The following is a 26,417-nucleotide window of genomic DNA, read 5'->3' as shown; positions in this document are numbered from 1 at the left end:
CCGGGCGAGCCCCAGGGCCGCGCGCGGAGCGCCGCGGTGGGGGAGGGGCCGGCCGCGCGGGCCTGCTCCGACCCGCACAAAAGGCCCGCGTCCACCCTGCCCCGTTCCCTCGAGAGCCCCACCGGCGCCGGCCTGCAGTCGCGGCCTTTCGTAAACGTCGTCCCCGGCCCTCGGGGGAATGGCGAGAAGCCCGGCTCGGCCGCAATCCGCGTCCACCGCGGGACCCAGACCTTCACCTGAGTCGGATTCCGGTTCGCACTGAAGCCATTTCAAACCCGTCAGGCTCCGGCGCATGCGCCAACTTCCCGCTTTCCTCCCCGCCACTCACCTCCTTCCCAGCTCCGGACCAGCGCCGCCTTACGCGCTTACGTCTTACGTCCTACGTCCCGGCTCGCTCTCCTTACGCTCTGCCCTTTCCGGACGCCGGCACGAAGAAAACGCTTCCGCGAAGGTTGCCTAGGCTTCGGAGAACGACGTGGGGGGCCTGCGGCTTCGCGCATGCTCCGAGGAAAAAGCTTGGCTGAGGGGAAGGCAATTGGATGTCAGGTGATCGGAGGCGCGTAAACCGCCATTTTCTTTTTTTTCCCAAGTGAGTCAGGTCTTTGCAAAAATGGGTGTGTCCTGTGACATTGTTCCTTTTTAAATTTGAAAATTCAGTAGACATATGAAACCTCGTTTAAGTGATTTTTAAAGTGCAAATACTATGGTGTTTGTAAAAGGTTGACCTTAAAGCCATCATCACTGTTTAGTTGCAGTGTTTTCAGTACCTTAAAACCGTATCTATTAGTCTCAGTATCTTCGTTCCCTTAGGCTCTCCAAACGTTGACTCCCCTTTTGACCTCTATGGATCTGTCCACCCTGATTTCATATATATATATATATATGTCACACAATATGTTGTGACTCGCCCCCCACTCCCACCTCCAAGCCCCTCTTCTTTCACGCAGAGTTGCCATGATACTAGGAATTAACTTCTATGGACAAAAGGCAGTCTCACTTGGGATAGTACATTCATGCGTTGCTTAATGTCTGTGACTCGTTCTGTGAAATAGGACATTATGTGATTTGGAAGTTATCTGAATTATATAAAGTAGCACCCATTTGTTATCAATTATTGTGTGTACCTCAAATATTTATATGGACTAGATTTTAAAGGGTTTGGAACCAAGGATGTTGTGATGGGTTTTGTGTCAACTTGTCTGCTCCTGTTAGAAGCTATGAGTGGGCTATGAGTCAGTCTTCATAGAAGACTATGAAGCTCTCATAGTCTGATGATTTCTTTTTTAGAAGTATGGTCTATTTGATATCTCTAAAAGAGACACTGTGAAGAACACTTGCTTTTCTTGTTCCTGCTGCCCTGGACCCTGCACCTGCCTTCTTGAGGCTTGGGCCTGCCAATTGGCCTGAAACCCAGGAGCCACTGGTGGCTTGCCATGTTGCCTGCCCAAACTAGATCCACTCTACTCTGCTAGGACTGGCCTGTGCTCTTCTCTCCTTCTACTTTGACTTCCTGCCTCCTGATTTTCAAGGTTTATCAATGATGTAGCATGTACTAGTACTTTATCCCATTATAGGGCCAAATAATATTCAATTATGTGGTTGTAGAACTTTTATTTATCCATTTATCAATTGATGAATATTTAAGTTGTTTCCATTTTCTTAACTCTTGAGAATAATGCTGCTATGAGCATCTATGTACAAAGTTTTGTTTGTACTCTTTCTATGAACAAAGTTTTCAATTCTCATGGATAGCTACCTAAGAGTGAAATTATGGGTTTTATGGTAATATTTAACCATTTTAAAAATCACCAAACTATTTTTGACATTTATTGCTCAGTTTTACATTCCCACCAGCCATGCACAGCAAAATGATTTTATTTTATTTATATTTCTGTCAACACCTGTTACTTTCCATTTTTTTTAAATACAGGCAGGATCCTGAATTACTAATGAATTCCATTACTAAGTCTTTAAATTAGAATGCAAAGATCTAACACCAGTCAGCTAAATGGTTGTCTTAATGTACACTGTACCTTTGGATGCTTGAAGAAACACACACACACACACACACACACATACTTCCAGGTAAAGGATAACATAATAACACAATAACAATTGTGTGTATGTGTCACAAAGTAGGATTCTTATTATGAATCAATGAATGTATGTGGGATTTTTATTGTAATAATCTTTTCTGGAATAAAGAGGAAAATATTGAAAATGCCAAGGATTTAATTTTTGCTTGAATCCACAATCAATGCTTATGGGAACAATAGCCAAGAAATCAAAGGACATATTACATGGGGCAAATTTGCTTCAGAAGACCTTTTTGAAATGTTCAAGAGCAAGTATATCACCTTAATGAGGACTAAGGTGCACCTGATCCAACTCATGTCATTTTCAGTCACCTCACATGAATCTGAAAGTTGGACAATGAATAAAAGACCAGAGAAGAATTGATGTATTTCAATTATGAGTTGGTGAAGAGGATTGAAAATACCATGGACTGCAGAAGAACAAACAAATTTGTAAGATGTATAGCCTGAATGCTTTTAGAAGCAAGGATGGTGAGATGTAATCTCATACACTTGAGCATGTTATCAAGAGAGACCAGTCCCTGGAAAAGAATTTCATGCCTGGTAACATAGAAGGTCAGGGGAAACGAGGAAAATCCTTGATAAGATGGATTGACAGTGGCTACCACAGTTTTGTTTTAAACTACCCAACTTATAGGGTTTAAAAAGCTTCCCTCACTCACTGTACTTTCCTGCCATTTTAAGTCTTGATTCTTGTATTTTTTCCTAATGTGAAATATAAGGAAATGTATTTAAGTACTGCCTTTGAGTTTTAGGGTACAATGGCAACCATCTGTCTAGTTTTCTGTTTTCCAGCTTAAAGATCAGGCCAGGCTTGTGACATCAAAGATCACTGACAATTAGACAATTGGGGTGATAGTATAATCCGCTTGAATTGATCAGTAACTTGTTTTCTACTAAGTAATTAGGGTGGAGAATGGAAAATTTCTGTAGGCCAACAGTAGAAAACCCAATTTATAAAGGTACAGATCTTTATTTTATGAAATATAGTCATATTACTATCAACTTTGCCAGGAGAAGAATTTTTAAAATATTTATATTATAAAAATACAGGAACACTCTGCTTGTTCCACATAACCCATGTGAAACTGAATGTTTACAAGTCCCCTTTTCTTATAAAAGAGTTCTATGAAAATGCAATCACAGACCCATCACTGTGGTATTGCCAACAAAATATACCTTGCTTACAGTTGTTGTAGTACATTTTTAATCACATAACCTCAGAGTATCTTTGAAAGATTTTTTAAAGTAAATATCTTTAAAAATGTAGACTTATACTTTTATAATACTGAATGAAAATTATGATTAATGGATACTAAATAGTGGTTAATATACATAATGCAGAAATACTTAGGTTTTTTTTCCACAAGGTCTAGTCAAGAAAACATCTTGCAATATTTGTTTTTCTGGATTTTAAAACAATGTGTGCTATATATTGCTTTCTTTTTTTGGTGGGGGGGTGTCATTTTATTGGGAGTTCTTACAGCTCTTAACACAATCCATACGTATATCCATTGTGTCAAGCACATTTATACATATGTTGCCATCATTTTCAATACATTTTCTTTCTACTTGAGCCCTTGATAACATATATCTATGTATTTTTTCATGTCTTTTTTCTTTGTTTTCATGTCTTAAACCGACTGCTCTCTCCCTTCACCTACTTTTCTGTTGTCCATTCCCCTGGGAAGGGGTTATATGTAGATCATTGTGATCGGTTCCCCCTTTCTCTATATTGCTTTCTTGTTCTTTTTACTAATCACTGATTTAAACAATATCAAGTTACCCTCTACTATTTTAGTTATATGAAAGTTTGCTTAGAACAGAAGCCAAAATCATACCTTAATGATTATAATTTTATTGTCTTTTGATATGTTATACTGATTATTAAATGCAGTAGTAGTAGAAGAAATAAGTCACTTAAGTGCAATAGTAGTAGAAAAGAGCATCATATAGACCAGGGATGTCAAACTCACGTAAAACGCAGGCCATTTGGTGCAACAGGCAAGATTCACACAGGCCACATCACGTTTACAAATTTTGTTAAATTTATATCTAGGCTATATAATAGGCTAATTAAAGCACTGTAATTGCTTTTATTTAAACATTATTTTATGTATTTATAAAACTAAAGTTACTCTTTTTTATCCAAAACTTGCCAGCGCTTTCCTCCTACTAGTTTTCGTTTACCTCTTATGTTATGACCAGAAAATATAACAAAGTAACTAATAAAAAACACAAAATGTTGGACATCTGACAAATGTGATACACAATCATAATGGCTTCCGTCTAAAAATGTTAACTAGTGCTGCTGCTAGGTACGATTCATAACAGCACAACCCAGAGTGCTCTTTTTAACCTTTCTGCTATTGGGATCTGTTTACATTACGTGACACTGAGAGTGACAGACATTTCACTTCCAAATGTCGCCAGAACTGAGTCAGCGTTTATACATGTCCACAGGCCCCCAGGAAAGGCAGTGGGCCACATGTATACTCGTCTTCAGTAATTAAAGAGTTAACAAGGGAATTGTGTGTAAGGTATTGCCTCAATCTCCCCTAAGTGCTATTTTCTTCATAACAATTTTTTCTATTTTCATTTTATTTCAGGGCATCGCAGGCCACAAAAAAGTACGTTGGGGGCCACATGCAGCCTGTTGGCTGCCAGTTTGACACCCCTGATATAGTCTATGAAAGAAAATCTGTAAAATTACACAAATTTTTTAAACCTGTCAAGAATACATGTGTGCATCTGTCGGAGTTGAAAGCAAGGAAACACAACCCAAAGAGAGGCGGAAACAGAGGAGAAGAGGGAGACAGAGACCCATCGAGAGGGAAGGGGATGGGAGTGAGGGCGGGGGCGGGAGGGCTGTGCTAACCTAGGACCAAGTTATCTCTTTCCCATTAATTCAGCCCCATCATGAGCCCATTTGCCCTCTAGCCTCTGAATGGGCGGGTGGGGCCAGGGCGAGGGCTGTCCCTGAGTGGCATGCCTTTATCCAGTGAGGTAGGGTGTGGCCCAGAGCTCTCACCATTCCCCAGTCACCAAACTGCTGCTGGTCTGGTGGGAAGAGGTGGTGATGTGGGGGCCGAGGAGCTTAGTGTCAGCGTGGGGAGGGTGGGGGGTCTTTATTTATACATGGGATTGTACACAGTCTTGTGGGGCATGGGGGAGCCGGCTGGAGGTGAGAACCCTCCCCCCCACCATCCCTGGGACGAGCAAATGTAAAACTACTAATTTTTGTGCTTTATATATTCTATATAAATATATCTATTTTATTTTTTTCCAGAAAAAAAAAAGGATTCATGTGTGATTGTTAGGTTTATTGTACTAACTAGGCCAATAGGAATATGTGGGTGGAGTTTAATCAGGTCACAACTTGATTGGACGATGACTGAAGTAAATAAAGATAGCCAGATCCCATCAACCTCTTGCTCCCTGATGATCAGATCGGACCAGCATGCTGCTGTTTTAGCTAGTTCTCTGCCTCAACCTGTGTGCTATACTACCTGTGGGAACCCATGGATCATGTCTGGAGCTTGAGGTTCTTGGTCACACTGCTGGTGCATACACTGCTTAAACTTGAGGCTGGTGGATCTTGTCGCTGCTCTTGAGTTAGAGATCCTATTGATGCCTGCTTCACCAAGCTACTGACTGTTGCAGAACACTCTGCTGTTTGCTGCCTGCCAGCAGACTCTGCCTCTCTTGCCTGAGGGAAGAATCCACTGTCTGCTTCCTTGACTTTGGACCCGGCAATGAGTCTAAAGACTTCCACGAAAGTTCTATGACAGTGTGTTGAACTGAGCCCTCTGTACTGCTATGTGGACTCATTAGCTGTTATATTCCTTCTCGCTGTATAAACCTATCCTCATATGTATATAATCATAAGCTTCCTGTTTTGTTTCTCTAGAGAACCCTGCCTAACACAGAGATGGATTGATCCCAGGCTATTTTAAAGTAAGAGTCCACTATTATCTGGATTCCAGATCATACTAGTAACTCAATGAGAAATCTCATCTGACAATCAACATTCCTCTAAAACACAAAAACAAGTCCCCTGTGCTAGAAGAATGTATGAAGGTTGAAAGATGCTGGTTGTCTCTGCAGCACAAATATGTGACTTTTTGTTATCATTAACATATTTTTGTTTTCAAGGAAACAACTTCCCCAATTAAAGCTACTTCATTTGATATATGCTGATTAATGTGGTATTATCAACACTATAGTTGCTATGAAAGATTCTGCAAGGAAATTTGTGATGATCTTTGAATTATTAAAAAATAGAAAGCTAGAAGAGATAATGGAATGGCCAACTAATATACAACTATTGGTCTCTTCATGTCCAGAGAAAACAAGAGTGAAGAAAACTGAAGATGCATAAAAAACAATTAGTCTAATGGACTAATAGACCACATAAATGTCAGTCTCCCTGAAACCTGGCTACCACCCAGTGGCACTGAAAAAGAGACCATATTATTACAAGGTCTTGGATGGAATGTGAGGAAAGGGTGGAATAGAACTCAAAATCATTAAAAAAAAAACAACCATTAGGCTTGAAACGCAGATAAAGAAGACAATTCCTGTGACTGTGGCCCTTAGTCACCCTTCAGGTCTCTGCATAATGTAATACTTTGTCTTCTTAAGCTGCCCTTTGAAATTTTTTGTTCAGATCTTTCACTTCATCATTCATGTTGCTTTAGCTTCTCTGTGTTGTAGAGTAAATTTCAGGGTCTCTTCTGACATCCCTTTCTGTCTTTCCTATCTTTTTAATGACCTTTTGGTTTCTTTGTGTATGGTGTCTTTGATATCATCCCCAAATACATCTGGTCTTTGGGTTGATACATCAACTTTATTCTTGAGATGGCATCTAAATTCAGGTCGCATATGGTTAAGGTTGGATTCCATGGATTTGAGTTAATTTTCTTCTACTTCAACTTAAAGTTGCATATAAGCAGTTGATGCCTTCCAACCTGTGGGGCTCATCTTCTGGTGTTATAGTAGACAATGTTCCATTGCTATTTATAAAGTTTTCAGAGTTTTCTTTTTCATAAGTGCACTGTCTCTCCCTTCTTCCTAGACTGTCTTCCTCTGGAAGTTCTCCTGAAACCTGTCTATCAGGAGTGACCGTGTTGTTCAGGAGTGGCTAGCACCACTAAACCAACAAGGTGTTAGCCAAATAGAAGGAAATCTGCAATGGTAGTAGAGTATGGAGATGTTTGGTTGGTCTTTTCTTGTCCAGAGAAAAGTGGCATCCATGAGACCAGCTTCAGCAGCAGGACTGTAGCTTGTTCAACAAATCTTCCTCTTTCAAGTTTTGCCAAGAGAAGAGACTAACCAGACGTCTGAAAGATCTATTCCTAGATGGTTGTCTGTAGTCAATATTAGGGGGCTTGCCAGAGTCCCCCTTTAGGAATTAGGCACCCCAGCTGCCAGAGGTGATGCTGTCAATGGCTCATATTTGAATCCTTCCTTTGGAACGGTCCTTGCCAAAGGGAGCTATTTCATATATGAGTAGTAGAATATGAAGGGCTGTTAGGTTTGGCCTCCTGGTCTCAAATGGGCACAACATTGGTGCTCCATACCATCTTCAGAGCTTCCTGGGAGTATCTAAAAGCCCTCCTAAAAGCACAAAAAGCTTTATTGTGACTGCAGTGCAGTTCAGTTGCACACTCTACTCAATCCTGCTTTCTTCCCATTAGATGTTGCTACTGTCAACAGTGCCTGATTCCTGCACACATATTTCCATCTTAGCTTCTGTACCTCATGAAGCTCTGTCTAAGACATGAAGCCACTTCTCTATATTGTTGATGGCACAATATACTGGTATAATTATTTGGGGGATTGTCAGTATCTACCAAAATTACTAATCCAAATAACCTTTGAGTCATAAATTACACCTTGACAAATTTCTTATCAGATATGCTAGACAAATACAGTATAGATAAAAGGATAGATATCCAAGGTTACTTATTATAAGGAAAGACTCAGAAGACTGATTGAATGAACAGTGGCACACACATACAAAACAAGAATATGAAGCCATTAAAAAGAATGACGATTGATCTATATGCTGATACAATTTTTAAAAAACTAAATGAAAAAACAGGGACATAAAAGTATAAATAAAATATTCTCATTTATTAGTTTAAAAATGTGGGGATGTGCTTGTATGTGCAGTCAATATTTCTGAATGAATAGAGTTAATAAACATTTTCACCTCCAAGAAAGTGCGTTTGAGGCTGAGTGCCAGAGATAGACACATTTATGTTAGTTGAACTTTTAAAAATCATTTGAAAGCATTAGTTTAAATACTGTGTTTTAGATGAAATTTTACATAGCAAACAGGTTCCCATCTAACAGTTTTCATGGGAATTGTTCTGTTGCATTGGTTAAGATTTCCAAAATAACTCAGTGTTCTCATTATGTCCATTCTGTTTGTTCTATGTCCATCGGTCTAGCTTCCCTGCCCCACCTTGCCTTTCTTGTTTTGGGGTAGATGCGCTATCATTTGCTCTCAGACAGGTGATTGCTTAAGCAAAGCTCCTTCATCTCCACCCCAGCGTGGAGTTGAGAATAAGTAAATGTAGAAGTCATGAAAAATTGGTTTCTGAACAACACAGTAAAGGTTTAATACAAAATCTAGTGCATAATGAATCCAAGATGTTCCAGGCAGCCCTTGCCAATGTTGGAAATGTCCAGGGTGAGACAGGATCACGAGTGGGAACCTTTTGGGAAGCCCATAAACTCTAAGGGACAGTTTCACATTATTCATGGATGATGTTGTCTATTTTATTAGGCAATCTATTAATTGGTTGAAAGGTGAGCTCCAGAATTGGCTTCAGTGGCAAGTTCAAAGGATATCTGAAGGTGATTTTCTCAGTAGTCCTCTAATCTGTTATTAGTTCAACATGTCTGACTTTCTTTGAGGAATTTGAGTTTGGTTTGATATTTTTCTCCTGTACAGGCCTGGCCACCCCGTCGCGTTCACATGCTCCCTGAGGATGGCGAACAGCTGGATGTTCGTGTCCAGGAGCATGTGTGTCGCTGTCTGGGTTTTAGCAGACAGGGAGCCTACCCAGTCCTGCTCCTGCAGCAGTTACATAACACACTAACAATCTGGCTTACCAGCCTAAGCTACATTCTGAATAAAAGGAAAAAAAAAAAGTTCTGCAAAGTATGCTTCACTAAATATAAAAACATTTTCCTTTAAAAATGACAAATATATATGGTTTGTGATAAAAGTTGTATGAGCCCCCAATAAAATGATAAAAAATAAAAACAAAAAATTAAAATAAAACAAAATTGTTCTAAGAAATGATTAAAAAAAACAAAACAAAAAAAATGACAAATATAATTTGACTCATCTCTGGAAGAAGTCCAAGAGTGAAGACCATCTTATATTTGTTGCAAGTTAAAACAAAAACAAACCACACATGCACACAAAAACAAACCAACCAACCACTGCTTTACAACTTACTTGATCTTCTCTAACTCTGACTGCCAGTAAACTGAAAGGGAGAACTAGAAGTTGAATTACGAAGGGGAAATTGTTAGGAAAGCTATGCAGTCTAGAAAACCTATAGTCTGATGTGGACCTTCTGTGCTAATTTACCTATAAGATAGGATGTAATAGGAATGAGATGACATGGGAAAAACACGACAGAGTTAAGTGGACATGTAACGATAGCACCCCAACATATCTGCAGCCCTACAAAGCAACAGCCAAACACACCTATCCGGGCAATGCTGTAGGGCAGAGTAGAAGGGCCCCTGTGGGTGTACGAGAGTAGCATGCCTAGCTCTGGTGGCACAGTGGTTGCATGTTAAGCTGTTATCTGCAACCACGGCAGTTGGAGACCACCAGCCTTCCTACTCATGTAAAGATATACAGTCTGGGAAATGTACAGGGGCAGTGCTACTCTGCCTTACAGAGTCACAAGGAGTTGGCATTGATTAGATGAGTCAACCACATGTAATTTTAGTATTCTTGGTTGAATAATTCTCTATCTCCCCACTAATTTGAAAAGCTTCCCTTAATAGATAGCAAATAACCACATGTATATTGTATTACAGTTTATTTCTGTGTTTTATTCCAATGATATATTAGGTTATTGTAGTTTTATAAAATATTTTTACATAATAAGGCCAGAATCCATTACCCTCCTCACTTTTTCTTTCCCATATTTTCTGGGCTACCTTACTTGTTCATTTTTCCATATGAATTTTACTTTGCTTTTTAAATGGATTATTGTGCATTAGACAGGGGTTTACATTTCAGACCATCAACAGTTAAGCCACTCATCAGCCCTCTTCCTATATTCATTCCCACCCCTCCCCCCAATTTCTCTTCTTCCTTTTAGGGAGCTCTGTCTTTTTCAATCAAGTCAGCACTTGTCAGCCTTTTCTAAATTCTTGCTATTGTGAACATGCTGCAATGAATATGAGTGCACATGTCTGTTCCTGTTATGGCTTCTACAATTTAGATATTGCTGGTTTGTATGGGCTGTCTATTTCCAAATGTTTGAGGAAAGTATCACTTTCCACAAGGCTTGTACATATTTACAGATGTACCATCCATGTCTGAGAGTTGTAATCTCTCAGCATCCTCTCCAGCATCTTTTGTTTTGTTTTTGTTTTATTAATTGGTCTGCCATTGTTGATGTAAGGCAGTATCTATCTCATTATTGTTTTGATTTGAATCTCCTGGGTGACTAGTGATTGTGAGCATTTTTTCATGTGTTTGTTAGGCCTTTCGATGTTCATGGCCTTTGCTCACTTTGTAATTGGGTTGTTTTTTTCTTACTGACGTGCTGCAGTATTCCATAGATATTTAGAGTTAGGTTCCTTGTCTTGTTTCCTTGCTAAAGACCTTTTTCTAGTCCGTGAGTTTTTTTATGCTTTTAAGGCATGTGCCTATTTTTGCCATATGAATTTTAAAATATACTTTTTTTTCATCCCTAAAATGTTCTCTTGGGAGTTGACTGGTTTTTTGGGTCTGCTCTAAGCATATAGATTAACTTGGAGAACTGTTATCATCTATGAACCATACTATGCTATTATTTCCCTTTACTTCAAACTGGTCCCACTGTGATGCGTCATGGGCTATGACAGGAAAATAGATGTCGTACGAATAATGGGGACATCCTGCTTAGTTAAGACTATCAGGTCATGTAACCCCAAGAAAGTGGCAAGGAGTTGCGTGGCACAGAGGTTAAAGCACTCAACTGCTAGTCAAAATGCCAGCAGTTCAAACTAGGGCTTTCAGCTGGTTCATTCCCACTCCTCCTCACTGCTGGAAATTTGCATTTCCACCTCAGACATGCTGAATCAGAATGCACATCACGAGATTGCTACGTGTGCCAGCCTCTCCAAGGATGTTGACTTGCATTAAGATCACAGGCTTGGAGACCTTGTGGGGCAGTTCCACCCTGTCCTATAGGGCCACAACTTGATCGGCCTGGGTGTAAGGGAACTTAAACTAAACCCTGAAAATCAGAAAACCGGGCCAAAAAGAAAAGCAAATTCAGATGCTAAGTTGGAAATCTTACTTGACATCATGTACACACTTAAAATTGCTCTCAAATATCTACACAGATACTTGTACATTTTTAAGATTTGATCATTTTGCTTGAGAAGTTATTTTGTCACAAGTAACTTTATAATCAACTAAAATTTTCCTTCACCCAGCTGAGATTTAGCACCACTGCAGAGACTGACCCTCGCCTCCTCGGACTGCCTGAGCTCTGAGCAAGGCCCCTGAGGGTCAGGGATGTGTGGCGACAACCTCACCCCCACCCTACCTCCTGACTACCAATAGAGCCCCTAGTCTAACCACTTACGTTTTCTTCTGATCTTTCAATCCTCTTTCTGATTAAAAAAGAAATTCCTGGCATGTGTTTATTTATTTATTTTTATTAAAGTGAAGCAAAATGCAAAATAAATAAATTAAATTAAATTTCCCTTCAATAACTATGCATACAGGGAATTTGTTGTTGTTTTTGAGAATTCTTAAGAAGAAAATCTAACTTATTCTTTTAAAATGTAACGAAATTTTTACAAATAATAAATTGAAAAATTAATAAAGATGGCAGACTCTTTATTTGCCTGTAAACAAGAAAAAAATTCAAATTTTTATATAATAAAAGCTTTTAAATGTTTTCCACTCACCCCTGGAAAGCTTGAAAGTTCTGAATTGCTCCACAGGGGAGAAAATGGATGTAAATAATTTTGTGACTGGAAGAGACTGGTGATGCTACATTGGAATATGGGATTCAAAGGTAGGTTTTTAGTTTGTTTTGTTTCTTTTACTATGCCAGAAATGAGCATCTGTTTAATGCTGACAAGGGGTCCAATATTGAGGGAGAGACCGAAGTTACAGGACAGAGGAGATAACAGCTCAAGTACACAAGGAAGAATTAGCCTTTGGTAGGAGGGAGGCAGCTTCCTTCAATGGAATGGGAAGCAAGATAAGATGGGTATTGATAGAGGAGGTTTGTTGTAATCCACAACACCAAGTGTTTGTAGCAACCCTTTAAAACAGAATGGAACTACCCCTTTGGGTCTTTGAGACTTTAAATTTTGTTTGCGGGTACAAGAGACCCAAAACCTCAAATATAATTTAAGGAGAAATTTCATTAAGACTTAAACAAGACAAAGACACATCATCAGGGCAAAGGAAACCACTAGGAAGCGGCCATATGGCATCCAAGGGTTTGCTGAGATTCAGAGATTTAAAAAGCCCATTGGAGAGGGCAAAGGAAACTGTCACAAAAAACATGCTTGATGGCAGATCAATACATCACATTTACAGATGGGATAATAGGAGTGGGAATGAGACTGATTGGGACGTGTGCATTACGTGAAATAAGAGCTTACAAGATTGGTTGGTACAGGACCTTCAGACCTAGGTAGTGAGGGCATGACTCATGGCTATATGCCCCCAGTATGGCAGTTTCCATCAAAAACACACCCAGGCAAACCTCTAAGGATGACTGCCTTTTTCTGGACTGGCTGGTAATAATCCACTTTCCACTGCAGTCGGTCCAAGGGGAATGCTGTTCAGGTCCCAGGTCAGAAGGAATTCAGTGGAGGCTTTATCCATTTGGGGACTCTGCAAATGGATTTTAGGATCAATGTTATCTATACCCTTCTGCAAACTGGGTGCTCAGAATTCAAGGTCTAATACAATTTTTAAGGACGCAGATAACCTCATCTTTCCCTTGAAGAGTGGCTGGTGGATTTGAAACACTGTGTGGTTAGGAGTCCAACACTTATAGTACCACCAGAGTATCTTAGAGGACAAGAGGAATTTGTGCCTGTGGTTAATACTACTTTGAGGAAATAGAGTAAACATTGGAGCTGTATGCAAAGATATCAACAGACTGGAATGGGTGCAGCGGTTCTCAACCCATGGGTCGTGACCCCTTTGGGGGGTCAACGACCCTTTCACAGGGGTTGTCCAATTCATAGCAGTAGCAAAATTCGAATTATGAAGAAGCAACGAAAATAATTTTATGGTTGGGGGTCACCACAACATGAGGAACTGTGTGAAAGGATCACAGCATTGGGAATGATGAGAACCATTGGATTAGAGAAACAAGTGTTAGCTGAGGCTGATCATTCTGACGTTGGAACACCTTTTTTTTTAAAGTTGGGATTCTTGCCAGAGACCTTGGGACTATCTAGCCTTGGTAGGTAGAGAAAGCCTACTTGGCCATTTGCCATGTGACTGCTTTCACACGTGGAACTGACTGCCTGTCTTTAGGTGAGCATGGAGCACAGCTGTGGCAGTCCCATGGAATAATTTCTATGTACCAATCACGGAATGAGAACAACAAATTAATGTAAATTGGGCATAACATGTCATGATTAAAGAGATCACACCACTCCTTGTTCCAAAGATGGAAGGAAAGTTGTGTGTCATTATCAATTCTACGCACAAGAGAGAGCAGCACCTCCTTTGCTCTGCAAAGCCTGAGATGGGGCAGGGTGGGTGGAGGCAATTCGGAGCCCAGACTAAACCAGCAGTTCTCAACCTGTGGGTCGCGATCCCTTGGGGAGGGTCAAACGACCCTTTCACAGTAGCTGCCCAATTCATAACAGTAGCAAAATGACAGTTATGAAGTAGCAACGAAAATAAATTTATGGTTGAGGGGGGGTGTCACCACACATGAGGAACTGTATTAAGGGTCACAGTATTAGGAAGGTTGAGAACCACTGCTCTAGAGTCTAGAGCCAGACAGCTTCTAATCTTATCAGCTGTGGGACAATGAGCAAGATAGTGAATTCATGTGTTCACTTTCAGATTGAAGGTTCCCACCAAAAGGCACTGCCACTGAGTCAATTCATCCTCAAGGAACCTGAAGAAGGTTCCAAGGCTGCAAAACGACCTGGGAGCAGGCAGCAGGCCTCACCTTGCTCTGGAGGAATGGCTGGTCGGTTTGCAACGCTGAGCTTTTGGTTAGCAGCTCAGTGCTGAGCCGACAGCACAACAGGGCACCTTGCTCCCCGACTAAGGGTTAGATGATTTATATATATATCAATCACTTAGGATGGTCCTTGCATATAGTAAGCCATTATACTCTTGATTTTTTTCCTACTCAGATACATGGAGCATAAAACAGTTCAGTGAGAGCAGCCTGGGAAAATAGTGTGGAAACATCTGCTCTGCGCATTAGAAAACATGGACTCGTGTTTTTTTGAGATTCGAGGAGTTAGCACTTCTGATTTTCAGGTAGGAACTCAACTCGCCACCATCAAGTCTATGCCAACTCATAGTGCCCCTTTAGTGCAGGGTAGTACTGCCCTGTGTGAGTGATGGAGTAAGTCAGCCCGTGCAGAACCAGTGCTCCTAGAAGCCATCTCACTAAGGGAACACCGAAGGAACTGGATGCTTGGCCTAGTGATTTTAGAAAATAAAACCTAGTATTTGTCTGGTAGAGTGATATTTAATTACAGTCAAGCTATTTTTAATAGTGGACAAAATAATAGAAAACAAGTTCTTTCACATGAAAGGACAAGTAGATAGGTGGTCTGAGGAGCCACTTATCCAAGGCCCCAGGTTGCCTCTTTTCCTCTACTTTGCTGCTCTACCCACCCCTGGGGTGTTATTCTTGCTTGGATGGTCAGTTTACCTCATAAGACCATATCTTCTTTCTAATCAGTCAGCAAAGAGGGAAGACAAGGAAGGAAGGGATAAGTGCCTTCTTTTGAAGCTACAAACCAGAATTTAACCCTCTGAAATTGTATTTGCTAGCTGCCCCGCTCGGCCTGGGAGGACCCAGACTGCTGCAGTAGACTAGCTGGCGTGGGCTTTGGTTTGGTTGGCGCTTCAGTGGTTTCTAACTTGATAAACTTAAAGCAAGGCATTATTCTGTGGTACTTACTGTAGCACAGGGATATGTCAGTGAAATGTTTCACATCACAGTAAAAAAAATTCCTTAGCATGTCAACTTGAACATACTTGACATTCTGTGTTCAGGATTAATTTAAGATTAATGAATTACTGATGAATCCAAGACAGGGAATGCATCAATCAGATTTGGTTGAGTAACAGCTCTACCGATTTCTAGGGTTGTGAATTTACTTAACCACAACATCAAAGCTTCAGAGCTGATATCTAAAATGGGTTGAGTCACTACTTAATTAAGGAAATTCATGAAGTGCTAAGTTGCTGACACATGATTCCATAATTTTCAACCATTATCATTTTGATTTGTGTTGAATATGTAGGTCCATACAGTAGGTCACTCCACCCAAATGAAATCTTATACTCCTTGGAAGTTAAAATGTGTGAGTTTTGCAGGATGTTAAAAATATCATTTAGAAGAGGAAAGAAAACTAGACTATCAGGTACAAAATAGAAGTATAAAATTTATTTAAAATCACTCACAAAGTTCTGTGTAAGCAGGAATGATACAATTTGTAATAGTTTTTTTCTTTTAAAAACTCATGACAAAGATTTAAAATATATTTTCAATTACAGTATTCATTTAGTCCTATTTAATTAGAACAATTTAAAAAAAAAGAAAATTTAAGCTCTAAACAAACAAGACACACAAGAAAATATAATAGACAATTTCCATGAGCTATCTTTACATGTATATTTCAATACTAATACAGTTCAATGCATTTTGCTACATAAACATGAAATCATGTACAATTGCTGTGCACCAAAATTTAGCTTCATTACATCTTTCAAGTAACATACATTTCCAACTTGCAAGTTTTCAAGTTCTGCTAGAATTGTTCCCTTGTCTGCAGAGGGCTAAATATTGATCATGAAAGAAATAACCAGTTAATATTACTTCCTCCCTTCTACATGGTGAAGTGCTTCTTTAAACTCTTTCCCCCCTTATGCTAAGAACTGAAAACGGATATATGTGGATTAAAAAAAAAAATCCCTACTAACTTACTTTATTATACACAGTATTTAATCAGTAGGATGACAAGGGGGGGCGGAAATGGGGAAAAAATTTTAAAAATATATAAACCCAAAGGTAATAAATAGTAAATATACCCCAGAGATGAGGGGGAAAGTCATTATTTTATTGGGAATCCTGATTTATTCTACTTCACCATGGTAAAATATTTATGAATATTTTATTCCCACTAATGATAATTCCTCTGGCATCTGCTTTGAACCAAAGTATATGATTGTACTTGGAAGGTCATCAGATATCACAAAAGAAAACAAATTAGAAAAAAAAAAAAAGAAAAAACAAATTAGAAATGAATGTTTTTCTTTTTGCCAAGTAGGTTTGTAAATTCCTCCTTAGGGAACATTTTGTATTCCTCAGTAGCCCATAGATGACCACACTCCTCTCCTGTCAGTAACCCAAAGCTGCCTTTTGCTGTTTCTACAAAACCATTTCTGGAATAATGCTTCTCTTACAGCACCTATATATCACAAAAGTAAAACAAACAAACCACCACAAACTGTGAAGACATATTTAAGAAAAATTGTAAAGAACTGCTTCTGTTAAGTCCTAATACATCAGCCATTTTATAATATCAAAAAAGGAATTTATAAGAGTAGGTAGTTAGAAGTTACAGAACAGTCACCAAAAGTGAAATTTATTTAAAACAGCTTACTGGTTTATAAAGAGCTTAAAAACCTCACAAGTATGCCTCCTTACTTTCTTATCACTGAGCAAACAGTAAATTTAAACTTTGATTTTATGTGGCTGGAAACAAAGCAAAGCTAAACACATTCAATTAAATGGGAGATAGTATTATCTCTTAGAGTTTACCAAGTAAACTCATTCAAGAAACCTCTGCAGTTGTATATATCAAATGCATTACATTTGATCTTGAAATGCAAACCTTAAGTTTTTTCACAGGTAATGTCTCCTGTCCTTTTTTATAGATTATGTTGGGTGTTTGTCCCCCTCCTGTTTTTATAGGGACACTTTTAATAAGCATGTTTCACATTCAATAAATAGGTTTTATTCCATCTCAGTTCACCTTGGTACCAACTCCTAAGTCATAGGTCATTGTGCAGAAATGCATTAAGCAGGCTAAAGAAGGGTAAGCGTCAGTCTCATAATGATCACTTTGTGACGTGGAGCAAGCCACTTGCACTAGCTTTGTCACCTGCAGGTTCACTTTAGCCCTCGAGGTGGGGACAAAAAGAACATATAGGAAGCCAGTTTGATAATCTAGGCCATATAGCAGGGGTTAATATTTTTCTAAGTTTTGAGCTAGTAGTAAATCCGCAGATTGCTGATAGGAACTTACTTTCTTGCCACCACTACGTAGATTTTCTAGTTCTGAGTCACCTCCAGATTACTACTGACTGACAATGACAAAAACTCACGGGGAACTTTTGCATTAAAAGTAGATAGATGCCTTCCACAAGTAAGCAAGAATACAATCATTGAGAAATTACTTCTTCTAGAGCTCAGACACTTCATTAATTCAGTTACTGGTCAGCCAATTAAGATGTAGTGCACAAAAATAGCCGTCATATGGAAACAGTCCTAGAATATTCAACTTCACATATAATCCTTGGTACAAATTTCAAAGAGTAATCAATTTTTTGAGGTTACATTGATATTAACCTCAATGTTAACATATGAGGGAGTGATTACTCCCTTGTCTTACAAACCCAAAAAAAGCTAAATAAAATTTCTTGGTTCTTTTTGGTATTGTACCAAAAGGACATGCAAACCCATTTTAAAACACAGGAAAGATGACATGGCCGTGCTCACTGCTGTTCTTAGAACGAACCATCTGCAGGTGCATGTGTGCATGTCTATGTGTGTGGGGTGGAGGGTGAATGGGGAAATAGAGAAGGGACTGAACGGAAGGAGGAATAGAAATGTTTAAAGAAAATCAAAGGACAGAACATAGGATGAAAACATAGTGACTTTGCAGCCTCAGAAAATGACAAAAAAGAAAACCAATGTTTCTGGTCAAGGAATAAATGTTCAAACCTTGCCAAAAGAAATGAAATTATGTTCCACTATTATTTCTATCAAAATAAAATGTTTCTGACAGATGTTTTTCGTTCATGACTAAAGCAAGAATACCTTTCATAAGAGCTGTGGGGGACAACATTGCTGTTTTGGGGAAAATTGTTTACACTTGCTAGCCAAAGCTTTACAAAGTTTCACCCAGACAGAAAAGGGTTACACTAGCTAGCTCTGTTAACACCTGACAATAACATCTCTACCTCGTATTCAACACGGACAAAGAGTGATGTTCTGCCTGGGAGCTAATTGGACCCTCTCAGACGGAGGAACCTAACCTCTATTTTATACACAGAAGAAAAACCAAAGGTACCAAGGATCCTCACTTTTGAATTGCATTCTAGAGCCAAAGATAATTTAATTTTGAACAACTATTAGAAGAAAGCTAAACTTGGAGCATGATTTGGATCTTTCAGCACCCAGGTTGGCCAACGATCAGATCACTGAAGTTACAGATCAAATCATTTCTGGGCAAGTTTAGCAGCTGTGCACTATTTTTTTAAAAATTGTAATACATGAAGACAACGCATACCAAAATAAGCAATGCTAGGCCAAATAGGCAATAGATGTGAATCGTAGTATATACAAAAAGTACGAGTAGATAGTATGTACAATGGAAATATGCTTCTTTCAGTATTTCGATCACCTAATCTGTATAGCACTTCACAATATGCATAACACTAATTTCAGAGGAAATAAAAGCCTGTGTCACAGAAGCATTTACTCACCAAGCTAATAGGTGCATTGCCACTCTAAAATAATTTTCCTATTGCCAGATATTTTTTGGCCATTTCCTTTGATAAGACAGCTAGATATTTGAAAAGCCACCCCGCCAACTAAATCTGCAAGTAGGGGTGTCTTTCTGCAATTTAAACACCGCCCCCCTCCCCAAACCTCTCAGAAATAACCCAGAGCCATTTTTGATTTGTGCCAACATAAGGTTATTTACCAATGAATAACACGATCCTCTGGGGGAGCACATTTTGTTTATCTACAGCCCTACTACCCAAAACATGGCCGTGACCTTACAAAGTTAATTACAAACCCATCTTAACTTCTGCTTTTTAAGTGACTGAACTATGTGACTTGGAAAGTGACTTCCAGTGCTGTGAGAGGCCACAACCATATAGCTTATTTCACAATTCACTTGTCATAAATTTCTATAAAAATTCAGAACTTACAATTTTATTGAATCTAGACAAAAACAAGACGCCACAAAAATCCCCCATGCATTAACAAACTGTGAAATAGAAGACAGTTATCTTTTAGTAAAGGTGGAATACAGCTACTGATTCTGTTGGCACATTAAAAGATAATGCTGTGCCACTATTGGTGGAAGTTGTCATGCAGTAATATCACAACTTCGCCTCAGAAAAAAATGTCTACATCTATGTTTTAAAAGTATATGTACTGCCTTTGGAGTCACCCTCAAACATGCTATGGTGAAACAGTGAACAGTAGGAGGAAGAACACCAACTTCCTTTTATTGACTGCAATCCAGAGGTGCGACAGGACAGATTAGAACTGCCCCATAGCCTTCCAAAGCTGTAATCTTTCATGAGGCAGACTGCCACATCTTCCTCAGGTGGAGTGGTTGATGGCTCTGTTCCACTCGATTTTCAGTTAGCAATTGTTTAACAATACCAGTAAATGTGAATTAAATCAGTAGCTCATTTACACAAGTGTATGCATTTAATTAAGTATGTGTTAGACTATGTCTTAAATAAATTGATACGGATTGCATCTAGTTGAAATTCTATATTTAATAAATGAGAAGAACCCACATCCATGCAGATTGCATAATGAAGACACTGGAAGGTTATTTAAGAGGCAAAACATGTTGGACAAATAAAACAGAACACCCTATAGCTACAGGTTTTCATATTTTGACACTTTTGAATAATAATTAGGTTTTTAATATGGTTTATTTGGTACTTTATGGAAGAGTTCAAAACAAGAGGTAGGACAAGCTGACAAGTATAAGAAAAAACCTCAAACAATGGCCTAAGAAAAATTTATTAGAGGTGGTTTTTGATGGGCTGCAGGGAATAGGATTGTATATACAAAACACAGGACTTATTCTCATGATGCTAAACAGTTTTATGGTTATGTGTCAATGAATTCAACTATCAGATCATGAAAGAAGGCAGAAGATTCAAAACCCAAATTAACACGGATGAAACGGGAACCATTACAGAAAATCAGAACAGAAAAATAAAAATGTTAGATGTATAGTTTCTGAATGAAAATGCCTTCAAAGAAGTAAATTATTTGTTTGCTTGATAAGGAGCATTCTAAAAACAGTGCATCTAGCATATAATCACAATGCTGCAGAACATTGAATAAGATTAAAACAAAAAAAATGTCTTATAATCCCAGGGCAGAGAATGAGACAGTAAATGGTTACACTTGGGTCAGAATCCTGTGTTTCCCATGGTGAGGTTGACAGTTGAGGCAGTCTACAAAAGAACTTCATTACTACAATGGAGTGGCAAAATGCTAGTCAACACGGAATATTTTTATGTAGTTGTTTTGGTAAACCACAAATCCCAATATTCACATAAATCAACACTGGTGTTTAAACTTCAGTATTTTTAAAAGGTTAGATAAATGCAGACATAATGACTGTTTTGAGGGAAATTTAATATTTGCCAGGACATCTTTAGGATTTAAATTCTTTAAGTTCACTATGTCTTATGTAGTGATTCAAAGAACAAAGGCGTATTTAACATTTGGAAGCATACAGTAATTACTCGTAGAACAAAAGAATGGAAGGTGGATGTATGGATAAAGGCTATAAAACTTTATCCATTAAATCTAGTGAGAAAATAATTTCGAGTGGGAGCTAAAGCCTAAAAATCACAAGGGTTTATTCCTGATAGTCTAGTACTAGTAAATATCTTATTCGAGCAGCTGAAGCAATAAACAATCACTATTTATATACTTATATGTGTATGGGAAACCTTAGGTTCACAAAAATGTACATGTTTTAAAACGGAAAACAAAGGCACACAAAATACTAAACCAAGTCAATGAATTACCCTATTGTACATGTTTCAAAAGCAGAGATCTAGTTGTACAGGACGATGCTCTCTCAACTGAAGTTTTGTTATTTGCAACCCCTTCATGTTCTTTTACTTGGATAAGTCAAAAGCTTGACATTTATACTTTGCACCATAAATTATATTAATATGTTCAAAGTTTTTCTTTAGAGAGCTTGCTTAAACTATTTACTTTTGCACCAAAATTATGAGTTTTAGTGGTTGTGGGCTTCGTATGGCATTTCCAAGGGAGAAGCACCATTAGGTTTTCCATACTCCCAAGGAAACTGACACTTTTAAATGTTATAGCACCTCTGCATTTTAACAGAATCAAGTATTTTGTTGTTGTTCTGAACATTTTACTTGGGCGATCTCTTTAGTTTCTTTAGTTTTGCTTGAAAATAAGTCAATAAAGAATGGGAATAAATAGTGAAACAACTACAATAAGTGGAATGCCAATTTTCCTGTTGGTTAGACATCCTATCACAGTATAGTCAATTACAGAAGATAAAATAAAATTTCTGCAAAACTAAAATGGTGAGATCAACTATTTGGATAATTCTGGAGGGACAAAACCATGCTTATAATACCAATCCTTCAGTTTCACTGGCAGTGTAATGACAAGGAAATTTGTCCTTAACACTTTTAACAAGAATTTTTTCTAATTTTATACCTGATTAACTTTCAGAACAAATAAGGCAGTTAGGGGTAGTTAGTTAATTTATTTTCATATTTTAACATTGGAAGCATTTGACTCTTCAAAATCAATTCTATCCAGTATCCATTTGGAAATCGCTCTCATGGATAGTCAGAGTAAAGATAAAATGAGGCCACTTGCTCACTCAATCAGAAGGGACAACTCTTAATTAGTTCCAAAGAAAATATCAATAAGTTGCCTAATTCTGACTTTAGAGATCATTTAACAATTTTTATATTGTCTCTACTTTCTATAAGTAGATAACAGAATAAGAATATACTGAAAAACAAAAACAAAACCATATACATGAGTAGAACACATATTGCATTTAACAAGATAAACTCTACACAGCAAGAATAAATGATTTCTCTTGTATGCAAATATGCACTAACAATAGACAATAGGCTTCTTATACTATTTCAAGTTACTTTTAAAATAGAAAGTGCTTTTAAAATATATATTTACAATTTTTGAACAGCCGCCAACCATTACTAACAACACAAACTATTTTGTACAGCAGAAAACATTTCATTGGTTTGCTTCAAAAGAATATGCCGATTTACTAGCAATGATCGGAAGATGTCTTAACAATGGCACCATGAAGTAATAAGTCAGCTTATTTTTTAACTGTGTCAATGTGGTTAAGCACCAGGAGCTGTGTAGAGTTAACACTGTGTATCTTGATTTTACATCATAGAACATGAACCTGTTAAAATCCTCTAAAAATGACTCGTTTCATAATAAACAGACTTAATTTAAAGCACCAAACTGGGTGATCCTATCAAGGTTAAACCTAACCAAAACATTTCTTTATGTATTTAAAACTATAAAACTTTTATATTTGCTTAAAATGTGCACTTTCTACTAATTGTCAAAATAGTCAGAGTTAAGAAACCCCCACCCGGTTTATGTTTTTTTTTTTTTTTAACCTCAGCCTTCAAATGGGTGAGATGAAGATATAGTAAACGACAACATGATTTTTCTTTTACCAGCACCTTGAAAAAATACACTACACTAGCAAAGGCATTAAGAAGGGGAGAGAAGCTTTCAGGCCCACTTTTTATAGGGCCCGGCAACATGTGTGAAAGCATAAGAGGACACTGTAACAAACTTGTTTTTTGTTGATGTTACTGCTTTATGATAAGGAATTTGGTGCAATGCATTACCTTCAGGGCACGATTCTGGGACAGGGGCAGGGAAGGGTTCAGGGGCCAGTTCAGGGAACACTACTACTTCATTAGATTCCTTGTCTTTCTGCTCTGAAATCTCACTTTTTTTATTCGTAGCCTCCTTAGCCTCAAACTTCATCTTGGTTGCTTGAAAACCGTGTTGTGGCTGATTCAGGTTTTTGTGCTGGTAGAAGACAAGGGAGAGGCGGGTAGGATGACTCCGATTTGGACGCTCGAGAGGAGTCGTGGCATGAAGCTCTCGCCGGGCACATTCAATCAATACAGAGCCGTGCGACGGTGCGATTGCCACCCCACCAATATTGGCATCTGAGAAGATGTGCTCACTGTCTGACCAATACTCATCGATGTGGGGCAATTTGTCCTCAGCATCTGGCAGGGGATCATTTGAAGGAGGCTCATCAGACAAAGGACCATCTGCTTCAGACTGCGGATCGTCTTCTTCCATCCCAGTGGGAGCAAGTTCTTGAGAGGTGATAGGCGGGGGCTGCTGGTTTTGCCAATTAGTTGTTAGCTGCTCAGTTGGACCACTGGGAGACTCAGAATAAACCAGGGAATCTGTCATGGGAGTAGAAATGGGAGTAAGAGGAACTGAGTCATCAGATGGTGCAATTCCCAAGTTTTCCTCAGCAGGTACATTAGCACCACTGAGTCTGGGAGAAGGCATTTTGCAGTAGGGGTTGCTACTGCTTTCTGGAAACCTGGAGGACACTGCTGCATCATTCTGACAAGGAGCTGCTGTGGTTGAAGTAGCCTTGGGGGACCAGGAGAAGCCTGGAGGCATGTTGGCCTCTTTCGCTGAGCGAGGAATGGATGCGATCATTGAGTAGGTTTTAGTGTTGTCTGAACCTTTGAAGATAAAGTGCGGTTCAGTTTCACTTTTTATTTCAGGTTGCAAGGTCTCAGTTTTACACCCTAAATAGAGAAAAGAACACCAAAGGTGAAGCTAAAACACACACTAGGATTGGGTAGTAGTTGGCTTCTGAGAATATCTAAAGGGAGAATGACCACGATAATGTAACAGAACATGTTAGTAATATTGACCAGTTTTATTCCATTCATTTTTCAAATCAAAGTGGGTTTTTTTGGGTATACTTTTTGACCCAACATTTCATCTTTGAAACTTCCTCCCTTAGCCAATAATCACTCACACAAAAAAATGTGTGTGGGGTATTCATTAATTGTGGTGTGGGTTCAAGCCACTAACTTCTTAGTAAGAATGTATTTCATTGTGTCACAATGAAATTGTCCATTGATTAAAATAGTAAAATATTAAAACTAACCTAACTGGCTGTGAAACAAATACTAAAAACCATAGATTGGAACCTTTCAGAAAAGACCAAGTAAGTTGTGTTCCTTTTTAGCTACAGAAATAGATCATTATACATAGATTATTATACATTGGCAATTGTGAGTAATTTGCTCTGACAAATCTATACAAACGTTGGATCAAATGGAAAGATTTTTTTTGAGGTTCAAAAACAACAAAAAGCATCCGCATTTTAATTTAGTAAATAATCTGACTAGCATCTAATTAGAAAGATCTTCAATTCCTGCCTCAGATAATACAATCCAAGGAAAAATCGACCTTATTCGTAAATAGAAACGATATAAAAGACCCAAGCATTTAGTGTACCTATCAATTACTATAGTGGTCAAGTGTCCATAAAAGTAAATCATGAGAAGGAAAATCTCAGAGGATAAAAATGTAGTGACTCTTCTGCTAGGTGGAGCAGCAAAGGACAAGAGATTCTGGACCAAATACTGTGCATATGACTATTAGAAAGGTTTATACCAGTGAGGGGACATGTCTGATCAGAGGACACAGGAACAAATAAAGGGGGAGGAAGAAAGAGTAGAGCACATCCTGGCCCACCAAGCCTTAAGGGAAGATATCCTTGCTCAGAGCAGCCAATGCATAGAGAGGACCATATGGCTGGCCCCACTATGAAACGCGACATCCCTCACTGACCCATAGCCCTAGGGGGAACAACACTGGAGACACATTGTGGGAATTGCATCTGATCTGACCCCACCCACCAAGGTGAAACACTAAGGGAATGCAACATAACAGCAAGGGGAGCAGAGCAAGGAAGTCCCCAGGGAATACCAAAAATGGACTTTGGGGTCAGGGTGTGACATCCAATCAGGCTCAACCAGGAAACACTCTTAAAGGCCAACAGTCCTTGGAATATTTACAGACCTTTCTTTTTAAGTCCTTGTTTTTTAAATTGTTGTTACATTTTTCTTTTTTGATTTTGTTTTGCTCTGTCTTGTTTTTTTGTGCATATTATTATCTCTGCAGGCATATCTATATAAACTAAGAGGGATAAACAATCTGGAGGAGAAAACAACCAATGGGATCTACGGTTGGTGAGGGGGGCATGGGAGAGGAGGAGAGGAAGTGGGTGTTAACAAACCCAGGGACAAAGGAACAAGTGATGCAAAATCAATGGGGAGGAGGGAGTAGGAGGCCTAGTAGGGCTTGATCAAGGGCCATGTAACCGAGAGAAATTACAGAAACTCAAATGAAGGCTGAGCATGATAGTGGGACAAGAGGAAAGTAAGAGGAAATAGAGGAAAGAACCAGGAGGCAAAGGGTATTTATAGAAGTCTAAACACAGGCATGTACATATGTAAATATATTTATATATGAAGATGGGGAAATAGAACTATGTGCATATATTTATAGGTTTAGCATTGAGGTAGCAGATGGACATTGGGTCTCCACTCAAGTACTCCCCCTCAATGCAAGAACACTTTGTTCTATTAAACTGGAATTCCATGATGCTCACCTTCCCAACACGATCACTGAAGACAAAGTGGATGAATAAGCAAATGTGGTAAAGAAAGCTGATGGTGACCTGCTATCAAAAGGCAGAGTGTCTGGGGTCTTAAAGGCTTGAAGATAAACAATAGCCACC

General features: G+C 38.7%; 2 protein-coding genes across 3 annotated transcripts in view; both read right to left on the bottom strand.

Moving 5' to 3' along the window:
- The window catches only part of CCAR1 (cell division cycle and apoptosis regulator 1), a 41,589-nt gene extending 41,270 nt beyond the window's left edge, over positions 1 to 319 (bottom strand). Inside the window, exon 1 of one of the 2 annotated variants that reach the window (XM_004701134.2) lies at positions 237 to 319. The gene's annotated coding sequence lies outside the window, so the exon portion shown is untranslated. Of the gene's footprint in view, positions 1 to 122 lie in introns of both variants that reach the window. The other variant, XM_045291336.1, reaches the window with a different exon arrangement.
- Positions 320 to 15,948: 15,629 nt separating this feature from the next.
- Positions 15,949 to 26,417, bottom strand: part of TET1 (tet methylcytosine dioxygenase 1) — a 118,589-nt gene continuing 108,120 nt past the window's right edge. The window contains exon 11 of the mRNA XM_045291477.1: positions 15,949 to 24,408. Coding sequence (XP_045147412.1) covers positions 23,354 to 24,408 — 1,055 coding nt within the window. The 3' untranslated portion in view covers positions 15,949 to 23,353. The remainder of the gene's footprint in view (positions 24,409 to 26,417) is intronic.

The sequence above is a fragment of the Echinops telfairi genome, unplaced genomic scaffold (assembly GCF_000313985.2).
Source record: "Echinops telfairi isolate 266 unplaced genomic scaffold, ASM31398v2 ScPeMD7_70;HRSCAF=299, whole genome shotgun sequence".
Classification (NCBI taxonomy): Eukaryota; Metazoa; Chordata; class Mammalia; order Afrosoricida; family Tenrecidae; genus Echinops; species Echinops telfairi.
The sequence above is the reverse complement of the archived record's forward strand: the minus strand, read 5'-3'. Positions and strand labels throughout refer to the sequence as shown.